This window comes from Monodelphis domestica, chromosome 5, assembly GCF_027887165.1.
Source record: "Monodelphis domestica isolate mMonDom1 chromosome 5, mMonDom1.pri, whole genome shotgun sequence".
Taxonomy (NCBI): Eukaryota; Metazoa; Chordata; class Mammalia; order Didelphimorphia; family Didelphidae; genus Monodelphis; species Monodelphis domestica.
The window spans coordinates 225,709,671-225,721,469 of record NC_077231.1 but is presented as its reverse complement, the minus strand read 5'-3'; the positions used below and the strand labels follow the sequence as shown (position 1 = coordinate 225,721,469).

The 11,799-nt window shown below is 38.0% G+C and overlaps 1 protein-coding gene across 7 annotated transcripts in view; it reads right to left on the bottom strand.

The window, feature by feature from the left end:
• LOC100014413 (gastrula zinc finger protein XlCGF58.1-like) overlaps window positions 1-11,799 on the bottom strand; it is a 61,752-nt gene that overhangs the window by 8,570 nt on the left and 41,383 nt on the right. For 5 of the 7 annotated variants that reach the window (XR_008912339.1, XR_001625052.2, XR_473178.3 and 2 more), the window contains exons 1-3: window positions 7,151-11,502; window positions 4,976-5,102; window positions 836-994 (exon numbers count right to left, since the gene is read on the bottom strand). Coding sequence is in view for 3 of the 7 variants with exons in the window: in XM_056799850.1 (XP_056655828.1) it covers window positions 836-994; window positions 4,976-5,102; window positions 7,151-7,279 (415 nt within the window). In the remaining 4 variants the exon portion in view is untranslated. Of the gene's footprint in view, window positions 1-835; window positions 995-3,958; window positions 4,075-4,975; window positions 5,109-7,150; window positions 11,503-11,799 lie in introns of those variants that run through there. The other 2 variants (XM_056799853.1, XM_056799852.1) reach the window with 2 other exon arrangements.

Below are 11,799 nucleotides of genomic sequence, written 5' to 3'. Positions count from 1 at the left end.
AGAACCTCAGTATATTATTTGAAAGAGATGGCACCTCTTTTTTAGCCAGCAAAATTATTCTCAATTGATTAAAACACAAAGATGAACATTCACTTTGTTGAGGATTATAGTACTGATATATAGTATAAGTAATACTTTTATTCAAAACACCATCTTCTTTCTCATACCAGGCAGAGGTCATAAGAGCAACAAAGCACTTACTTTTGTAAGTAAGTAAATCTTTTGGAGAATTATTATAGTACCTAAAGAAAATAGAGGGTGAGCCAAAGATTCTAGGCTTGTGGCAAACACACCAATGAATAAAACATGCCCCATTTTAAATTTCAATTAAGATCAGGATTCATCCAAAAGGCTCTGAATAACTGGTCTCAGACTATATTTTTCTAGAACAGTGACTTGGGTTCTCCAGGTGGGAGCATTTTAATATTATTTCCTTCCTATGCATAAAACCTGACCAAATTAAACAATCCCATCACTCCAGACTTTGATAGCGTATAGGACTCTCCCCTTGACTCCTACTTCTACCCCACTCCACCATCTAACATTTCTCTTTCTTCCCTATGACTTTGTTTATATCCTACCTCAGCAGATCCATAGAACACAGTCCCTATCAGCAAATTAAAAAACTTGAAGGGAAGAGGGCTTTGGTTCAGTTTAAAATTCAAATGTCAATAACCAAATTTTGAATATATCAGGATTTTCTTATGCCCAGTAGTTCTACCTCTGCTAATCTAGTTTCTCCTCAAAATAAAACTTAGTTCAAACACTACAGGAAAGGTACAAGGAAAGGTGTAGAAAAGACTTCACTATTTCACAGCCAGAATTTTTTACTCACCCCATAACAGATGTGTAGAAGGACTCTTCAAGTCATGCTGCACATCAAGACCATATCCAATTGTCTTATCTCTTTTCATTAAGTTCCCATGATCTCTAAGGAATGGTTCTTCACCCCGCTCAATGTGGGATATCAAGTCTGGTTTGGGAATGGCAGAATCTGTACATAGGCCACAAAGAGTTAATTAAATTTCTTCAAATAAGCAATCTGAGTACATTGATTATGATTGCTAAGGTTCCTTTGATTCACTAAATATGGCAAAAAAATGGAGACATGCAGAGAATAAAATTGATGATACAGAGAATAAAATGGATCATGTTCAAGAAGTGATTACTCAATATTCTAGTTTTCAGATATCCACTGAATATTTGATTTCACCAAATCAAATGTAAAATATAATATTTTAAATTGTATTTAAATCAGTTAAATTTTGTTCTGAGAATGTTTTATGTGATACTCCCCAAGTTGTCTGAGTACACCATTATCTGTAGCAAAATCAAATCTAATTTGATTCTGATTTAAAAGTTCTCTTCAGTGTACTATGTAATATATTTTTCATCTCCAGAAGAATGATTTGACTACTTGCTTCATAAAATCAATGTAAATGAGTGTGAGCTCAGGTACAATGTAAACTTCTTTTGTTAAATTTTCAAAGCCCTACAATTTAGCCCCAACCATTCTTTTCAACCTCAGAGAATATCATTCCCTGCCCTGAACTCTGTAATCTTTGTTTTTTCTCTGTTCCTCACATACAATATTCATATCTCCTTTCCTGCACTAGCCATCCAACATGCCTGAAATACAATATCTCTTTACTTGTGCCTCTACAAAGTCTCTCTCTTCCTTTAAGATGGAGTTCAAATATCATGTTCTGCATGAAGCCCTTCCTGATTTTCCTAACTTATTCATGCAGTCTTATCTGCCAATATTACCTAAAGCAAATCTCTACTATAAGAAGGTCTCTCTGGTGTCCCCTGCAGCCTTTACTTTTGCTCATGCCTTGAGGTTTTTCACCAAATTTTTATTTGGATGATGAGAAAGAATAAACACAGATGAAATATTCAACTATTTCTTCAATGCCTTTCCAGATGGCATCATTTCCTCTAAAGTTCCACTATAGATCTCTTTATTTTGTGAAGCAATTCCTATTCCAGCTTGTGTTAACATCTCTTCTTTGAATTCCAGAATTCTTAGTGTTTCAAAATGTGCCACTTCTATGATACACTGAAGAATAAGACTCTACTACAATAATCTCTACTAGATTCACAAGTTCTTAGAGATAACCTAATTTAACACCTTCCTCCTCTACCCTCAATGTGCAAATGGAGAGAGGGAAGAACAGTCCAGGAAATGGTCTAGCCAGATCAAAGAGTAAACTAACAGTAGAACCAGGAGATCTTCTGAGCCTCAATCTAGCATTGTTCCACCGAGCCACTCCACCTCTATAACCATGATAGCTTCATGTTGTTCCCCTATCAAAATGGTAAATTGATAGAAAAAACTTTTATATCAACTATATCCTCTATAATGCCTAGCATGATGATTTGTCATTTATTTTTTGAGTATTGAATGATTTACCTCATTTGCCAAAACTTAGACATGACAACAATGAGGATAATTTAGAAATGTAGTGAAGGGATTCATGGTATGATTGGGCAATAGTAGTGCTATTCTTCAGCATCCCACAGTAAATAATAAAAGGCCTCACTCTGGTTACAGACATTAATAGGAAAAAAATTAATGAATTTCACATCCTTAAAGTGAATTATTGTGCATCTCCCTCCATCAGACCATGACAAGCATTCTATAAGACTTTTTCCAATGTCATGGATCCCTCGGGCTAATTCTGTATCACCCCTTGTAGAGCCATCATATTCAGACCTAGCCTCCATTTATATTTAAATCAGTAATTATACTGAGTTAAAACCCATTTTAATTCTCACTCATTCATGTTACATCTATCTTCTGAAACAATACAAAATAAGTCTACTATCTCTTCAACAAAAAAGCCCTTTAAATACCTGAAAAGTCGTTCTATCCACAATAAATCTTTTTTCCTCTTGACGTATAACATGCAGTTAACTAACCTTTCCTTATGGGATAATTTTTAAACCTTTCAATAACTTCATCATCATCTCTAGAGTCTAATTAATTTGGTGAATGTCTCTCTTAAAGTTAAGTCCAGAACTAAGCAGAACTGCCTAGATGTGTGGTTGACCAGTGAAGAGCACAATGCAGTAAAGCTATTGCCTTTTTTAATTAGACATTATACAACTATGAATGCAACTCAAGACTGGGTTTATAATTAATCAACTGCTGCTCCAATGCAGCAAGATCTTTTCTTAATGAAATTAAATTTATTCCAATGAACAAAAATCAATTTTATCTCCATTAACATCTCCTCCTATCACTGCAAAAAAAAAAGAAAAAACCCTTTGTAACAAATATGCATAATAATGTAATGCAAATTCCCTTATTGGCCATGTCCCCCAAAATTTTATCTCATTTGTCACATGCTTCATTATCAGTCCTCTGGAATAATAGTTGGTAATTTCACTGATCAGAGTTGTCTTTCAAAATTTCTTTTCATGTTGTTATTGTTCTTCTGATTCTATTGATTTTACTTTTTAGAAAATTAATTCATAAAAATCTTTCCAGGTGTCTCTGAAGCTGTCCATTTCCTCATTTCTTATGGTACAACAGTTTTTCATTAAATTCACATACCATAATTCATTCAGTCATTTTTCAATGATAGCAAGAGCTTTTTCACATAATGGCTGTTAAGTTAATTAATGCTCTCCCATCCTGAATTTGAGTAATAATGTTTTTATGCAGGGTTTTTATATTTAGCCCTGTTACATGTCATCTTATTTGTGTCAGATAATCATTTGAGCTGATAGTAGTTTTAAAATCCTGATTTTGTCATACTCTATATTAGCTCTCCCAACTACCTTTGTGTCACTGAATATTTGATGATCAAAATCTATATCTAAGTTGTTTATAACAACCAGTTGAACAAGACCAGGCTAAAGGAAAGGCAGCGTGGTCCAAAAGTGACTAAAGAGCTGGATTCAAGTCCTGTCTGACACTTACTGGTTTTTTGACCCTGGGCAAATCACTTACCTTCTCAGTACCCCCAGGCAACTCTCTAAGATTATAGGTTGCAGATTAGTTGCTGATCTGCACTGGTAGAGAGAGTTTCTTCATTGGAAACTCCCTACATCCATGAAATCATAGGTCTGGACAAATAAAGAAAGAGGGCTAAGAACAATGTCTTGTGGCACACTGCAAGGAATGAAATATTCCTATAGGCTGACATCAACTCTTTAATGAAGCAGTCTTTAGATGTAGTTAACTAGCTAAAAAGCCATATAACTACAATATTAACTAGCTACCATACATTATATATTCAAAAATACCAGAAATTTTGATAAATGCCTTGCTGAAATGAAGATATGTCAAGTGAAGTCAACTTTTGTGGTGGAATGAGCACTGAAGCTAAAGTTAGGAGAGACCAGAGTATGAATCCCAATTCTAAATCTAATTGTGTGCCTATGGACAAGCTACTTAACTTGTCTAAGGTCTCCATTCCTCATGTGCTATCTGCTGTACTTACCTAATAGCATATAGTAAGGCTCAAGGGAGATCATATAAAGGGTTCTATAAATTGCAAATGGCTACAGTAAGGTCCGGTATCATTACTACATCTCTAATGTATCACATTATGTTATTGCATCTATGGAGTCTCCCTAACTATCAGTCTCATGACTATATCAAAAATAAGAATCAAAAGGCTAATTGTGACCTCCCAATTCTGTTCCTTTCACATGTTCCTTTTTTAAGTTTGCTGCTTAAACAATTGAGGGCAAGGATTGTTATTATCTCTAGGATTAATGATAATACTAGTTTTTCCACTGATTAAACAGCAAAATCAAGAAACTTTAAGGGCAAAGTTCTGTTAGCCCTGGAAACTCTCTAAACATTCCTACAAAGCATTAACAGCTGGGTTTGTAAAAATTACTCATTTGGCCTCGGTTTCTGGAAGGTTGTCAGATTGAAGGGCTGATGACCTGATGAGATCACTGCTAACTTCTAATTCCTTAAAAGACACCCACAAAGTTCCTAATGGATATAGATTACCCAGAGAGAACAAGATCTCATAATTGGCTGTCATCACATGCTTGTAAAGTTCTTTCTGCCACTGGTCCAGATTCTTCCATTCTGGTTCTGAGAAATATACAGCCACATCCTCAAACTTTATAGGCACCTAGAAGCAGAAGAAGTATAAGTGCTTGAGTTTTTGTTTCAATGCTATTCCATTCACTTTATCTCCTAACTAATTTAAAAAAGATAATTCAATTCCATTCTTTCAAACAGGGTACTATAAACCTGTTCTCACAAGAGTCTTGTTAATATTTTGAAGGTGATTTTGCTTTCCAACCCTACAAGAAAAGATTCTGTTAATGAATTTTCCAAGACAGCGTGCTCTCTTTTGCAAATGTAACAAACATTTTGGTTATTGGTAATCAACACAAGTAGAACAAATTTACCCTTTTATAGAACCAGAAAGGCCTTTATGACTAATAGGTTGGTTGAATTCTACCTCTCTAATATTCAATCACACCAGAGAAGATAATCCGTAGAAACAAAAAGCTCTTACCAAAAGCACCATAAACTTCCATAAATTCTGAAACATTAAGTGTAACAAGTAGGTTTATTCTGTGGGATTAAATGTGTTCCTTCCTTTTCTATATCTCATCTCCAAGTTTTTGTGTCACACCTAGAAAACTGTGTCTAAAATAGGTGTCCACAACTGGCCCTAATCTGCTGCAGTAAGATGGAAAGCCAGTGAGAAATGGACAATTTACACCCAATAAAATAATTCAAAACCAGGTAGAAATGGAAAACATTTACCACGGAGTCTTTTCTAGATGCAAAGAGGGAAAACCCTCTAGTTACAGAATAAGAAATCAAGTCATCAAGCATTAAGTGCCTATTATATTCCAGGGGAAGAAAAACACTACAGGGGAAAGGAAATTCAAATAGGCTTTTTGTTGAATTTTAGAATGAGGGTGGGCCAAGAAGTCTTGCCCCATTAAGGAAAATCTCTTTTGTATCTTCATCATCTGTCACACTGTAGGAGAAAGGAAAGGACAAACAGGAGCATAAAACAAAAAGTTTGTACATTTAAATGTGATCTCAGGCATGGCTGGAGTTGCTTTTCCTACTTTATAGATCAAGGTACCAGTGGTCAATTATAAACATTATATAAAGGCAGTATAAAAACATTAAAATACCTACTTCAATAGTTTAGAGAGGCAGCATGGTATAATGAATAGATAGCCTACTTCAAAATTAGGAAGGCATGGATTCAAGTACCAACTCTTGACATTCCTGGCAAATTACTTAACTACTAGATGCACCACATAATTCTCTTAAGACTCTAAATTGCTACCTTGCACTTGTAGAAGGAGTATCCTTATCCAGGAATTCCCTAAACTAATTAAATCATAGGTCCAATCTGCAATACTTATGCCTATTCTTCAATTGTCTATAATTTCCTCCATATGAGTATTATCTCTGATGCAGACTAAACCCCTCCTACAATAGATGGTTATGCTCTGGCCAAAAATCCATCACTTTGTAGCCAGATAGGTGATTATGAAATCGTAGAACTAGAGCTAGAAGAGACCTAAGAAGCCATATGGACCAACCTTCTTATTTTACAGAACAGAAGGGGGTCTAGGAAAGTTAACTGACTTTGCCCAAGATTTGAAGCAGGATTTGAACTAGATTCTCTGGCTCCAGGACCAGTGCTCTCTCTCCCAATTGAAGTAAGTTGGTGTTAAGACAATAGACACAATAATCTAGCACCAGACAAATACTCAAAGCCCTTCTAACTTCACAGAATCTGATTCAGCTTTGGCTCTGCTGCCACAGCCTGTAGCAATAATAGAGGTCTTCTTAGGAGAGCGTTTCCCATAAACAGGATTCTACTGGACCAGAAAATAGTTTCGCACCTGTTTTTTTCACTGTCTGCATAGGGAGAGGATGCTTAAAGGGCCCCATCAAGTGTACTTAAGCTGCGCTCGGACACCTTCATGGGATTGTGGAAAGGGTGGTTTCTCCATGGCCATCACCCAGAGGGTCCCCACATGTCCAAATAGCCTCCTTTTTTGTCCCAAATGCCAGATTTGGTTTCAGCCATTCCGGGGTTACGAGTCTTCCTATTTTTACCCAGGCACACCTCCTTCCGACCTCCCACCGCCTAGATACCCCGCGGTCGGTTCTTGTAGTCGCGGGGAAGTGGCTCACCTGCACCGGAGTCGCCAAAGCCATTTCCCTGCATCTCCTCGCCGGTGGCCGGGAGAGCTCCACAAGCGAAGCCGGCAGGTCCGGCCCGAACTCCGGGGCCGACCCTCTCCAAGTTCCCGCTTCGCCCATTCTTGTTCTCTTCACGCGGCAGTGGTTGCCAGGGACACGCGAGGCATCCTGGGACTCCTGCTCCCTCCAACCTATCCCCGCCCCTTTGGGGAAGGGGCCGCTTCCGGTGGGCACCGAAGTGGGGTGGGGCCTCCTGAGGGCGGGGTGAGTAACGGAGCTTCTGCTCCCCCCCCCCCCCCCCCCCAGGTTGGAGCTCCCTTCTGGGCCAAGGTTCTCCAGACCCCTAGCAGTCTGTGTTCTCCCGTATTCTCGGAGCCAAGGATGTGCTCGCAGGGTTCTGCGCGCGCAATTTGTTTTGCCAGAGCTTAAGACTGCATTTGGCACGGATTGGCGCCTGTTGGTCACATCAAAATGAATGGCTACGCTCTCATGGCTGAGGGTTTTCTTAGAAGAGGCTAAAAAAACCCGCCTTTGTGACTGTGCGCGAGTCACTCAACCTCGGCCAAGCCTCGGCTTCCTCATCTATAAAATGGGGATTTGGCCAAGCTAGCCTCCAAGGCCCCTCCAGCTGCTCAATCCAGAATCCTTGGCTCTCTGCACCTTCCACCCATTGGCTGCGGAAGCAGCCGGAATGGATCTTGCTTTCCCTCCACCATCTTTTGACTTGAGTTTTTGCGTCTCCTCTAAGGTGTCTTATCCCCAGCTCCCTTAACCCATTCTTGAATATCAGTGTTGTCCTTTCCATCTTGATTGCCCTACTTTGGACATTCACTGTTTGTCAGTATCTTGTTATCAGGACTCTTACCTATCTTGGACATGTAGCTACAGCTTGCCCTCAGTACAGTTAACATAGGGCCACCTCAAAACCAATCTGTGTTTTCTAACTGCTCTTAGGCTACAAATGCATTTCCAGACTTCTGTACTATATGAAGAACTGGACCCTCTCAAATGTAATTTCATCCTGGGAGGCTGCCTCCTATGAAAAACCAATGTTTTCACCCTGTCCAGTATTTTTATCAAGGTGAAATATGGTTAAAATGAGTGTTAGTGGGGGCAGATAGGCAGCTCAGAGGATTGAGAGCCAGGCCTAGAGCTGGGAAGTCCTGGGTTCTAATTTGAGGACACTTCCTAGCTTAAGTGAGCAAGTCATTTAATAGCATTGATTCTAAGACTGAAGATAAGGATTTCTTTTTTTAAATGAGTATCAACACTACCTATCCTTTAGCCTTTTAACTCTTTCCTTGAATCACTGCCTGAGCCTCCAACAGAGAAAACTTTTCAAGGCTCAGGTTGATGGTTTCTTGCATTCAGGAACTCATTCTTTGTTCTTTTTCTAAACACTTCAGAATTAATACAAACCTAAGTAAATGCATAGATAGCTAGGTGGAATAGTAGATAGAGCACTAACCCTGAAGTCAAGAAGTTCAAATATGACATCTAGCTGTGTAATCCTGGGTAAATTGCCTCAGTTTCCTTATCTGTAAATGAGCTAGAGAAGGAAATTGAAAACCACCTCAGAATCTTTCCCAAGAAAACCCCAAAAGGGATGTAGACTCTAAACGAATATCCTAATGCAAATATTAATAATATGGAAATAGGCCTTGATCAATGACACATGCAAAACCCAGTGGAATTGATTGATGGCTACAGGAGGGGGAGGAGGAAGAGGGGAGGGAAAGAACATGAATCATGTAGCCATAGAAAAATATTCTAAATTCTAATCAAATAAAAATTTTTAAATCACAAAAAAAATTAAAAATAAAAAAAAAACCAAAAGGGGTCACAAAGAGTCAGATGAGCCTGAAAGTAAACAACAACAAAGAGGATGCACAAGGAATAACTTAAAAGTAGATGTATAGGAAATGGAAGCAAAGGCAAGTAATTATAGATGAATTTACAGAAAAGTGGTAGGGTCCTCTTAAAATATATAATGCCAATAATTCTAATATGCAGAAGTGCTAAAGCCAGTGATTAACATGAAGAATAAAATCTAGGAAGGAAAGGTAGATCAAAGAAGAGGTGAGACTATTTGTTGGGTATGGTATATGATAAAATTGACTTGGAAGGAAAACCAACTATTCAACTTATATTTTGCTTTAATCTTTTATAACACGAAGAACGGGACTGACAAGTATAGATAACCGAATTCTAAACTGATTTTCAAAAAAGTGAAGAAAGTAAATTCTTCAGATTCTGCCTGGTAGGCTTACTTTAATTCTTGACAAAATTCTGGAACCCAGTAGTAAAAGGATGTTAAGAAAGGGCAGGGGTGATTATTAATTTCTTCTACAGGTTCATGAGGTATAAATCATGTTTTGAGATTTGGGGGTTTTTTTTAGTAATTTCCTAGAATGATAGATGAGGGGAACACTGCGGATATGTATCTCAGTGAGGTACTTGACAAAATCTCTCTAGATCTTGGCAGACAAGATGGAAAGATGTAGATTAAATGATATTACAGGTTGGTGGATTCAGAACTAGGGACCAGAGCCATCATGGAGGAAAGTCTCTAGTGTCATGTCCCAGGGATCTGTCTTTGGCTATTCCATATTTTTTAACAGTAACTTAGATGAAGGCATAGAACACATACTTAAAACACTTATAAGACACAAAGCTAGAGGGGATAACTTGTGTTGCATGACAAAATCAGATACCTTGCATATTAAAGTTCACGAAATGTTTGTTGAACTGATCTGCTTCTCTCCAACCTTATACTGAGGTTATGCCCATTGACTCTAACTAGACTATGATGAGATCAGTGATCATTTAAAAAGATCAATCTCAATCCATATTGGAAGATATAAAAAGATGAAAAATGTGCATTTCCCAGGTTATGATGAAATTGGTTAGACAGCTCATTGAGCTAGTACATACATATGTCTTTGGTACATACACCCTATAAAATGATGAATTGAGCCCTCAAATGAATAGGAAAAAGTAAGATTGTATTTGGAAAATTATGCAGCATTTTCAATGATCTCAATAAGTTTCTCTAGTGCAAAATGTTCCCCCATTGAAATTCTGTGGCTACAAATATTGGATCATCATAATCTCCAGACTTAAAAATGAATGTAGGTGACCCAAAAGGCAAAAGAGAAGTGCATGGTGGGCACTAATATGTGTAATGATGATCTCAGTACAAGAAATAATGTAAGGGGGCAGTTAGATGGATCACTGGATAGAGAACCAGGCTTGGAGATGTGAGATCCTATGTTCAAATCTGGCTTCAGACACTTCCTAGCTCTGTGACCCTGGGCAAGTCATTTAACCTCAAATGCCTATCCCTTACCTTTCTACTGCCTTGGAACTGTGAAGATTAAATTAACTCTCCCCTGCCCACTTTTAGATTTAATCACCAAAAAAGCATATACACCCCACTCACACTTGAGTGGGGATGGTCTGTGACCCACGTGTGTGATAGTGGGTGATGAATCAGAATCCACTGACTGCCCCCTGGGCAGTCCTAAGCAAAGCTTTAACTGTAATTGGTACACATCAAATGGAGAAAAGTCACAGGAAGTGATGAAAAGGAATGATCTTTAAAAATTCCAAGAACTTCCTGTGAGCTTTCTCTTCTCTCTGTGGTCTTCTACTTGACTTTGGAGGAACTTGGACTTGAGATCTCAAACTGCATCCCTTTGGACTGACACGTGGTGAGTGAAAAAAGCTAAGTCCTTTCCTTGGATTTTCTGAAAAAACTAGCCTCAAGAGAGACCTACCCTCTTGAGAGAGGCTCCCCGATTCTTCGGCTCCTCAGCTCAAGGCCCTGCCTGGGTTGAGCCAGGGCCTGAGCAAAATACTTTGTGTGTAGCCTAGATATCTTATCCTATCCTCTCTCTGATTTTTTGCTTTCACTCTATATTTTATAAATAAATTGTTAAAATAAATCACTTTGGAATTAATTAAATTCCTAGAGACCCTACTCTTGAATAATCCAGTCCAACCCTTTATAAAAACCCCTAACATTTCTATCCCTCACAGAACCAATACTTAGTATCAGAAAAGGAGGTGGATCAGTCATGTGTTGAGAAGAATTTCAGATGGAGAGCATGGAATACTCCACTAGATTTCACAAAAAGTAGAAATGTCTAGAGAATGCTTCCAGCTCACTGAGTTAAATCTTCTGTGAAAGATTAATGGACAAATTATACAAAATAAGGAGGCATGGATGGGCTTAAATCTGCACCACTGGAGAGAATGTTCACATTTGTAGGATCAGAGATCATTTAAAGTACTAAAGAAATACATTTTAATTTTGCTTTTTTTAAAAGTATATGTATACATATCTCTATATATTTTATTCTAAAAACTGCATAAGCATTTCCATATATACCATAGAACAGAAGAAGATTATACATGATTATATATGAAACTGTAATCTTTATTACCTATATATTTTCAGGTATATAAAAGACAACACAACTTTCAAAGTTGTCCTGCTTGTCTGTGATTTCTCCTGTTCCCTTTTTGGGGCTCTATCCTAACTCTTCCTTCATTCAACACAAGACTCCCACTCCTCCACTGGGGGAAAAAAAGACCAAAACAAACAAAACCCTCTGTAATAAACATGCATAGTCAAG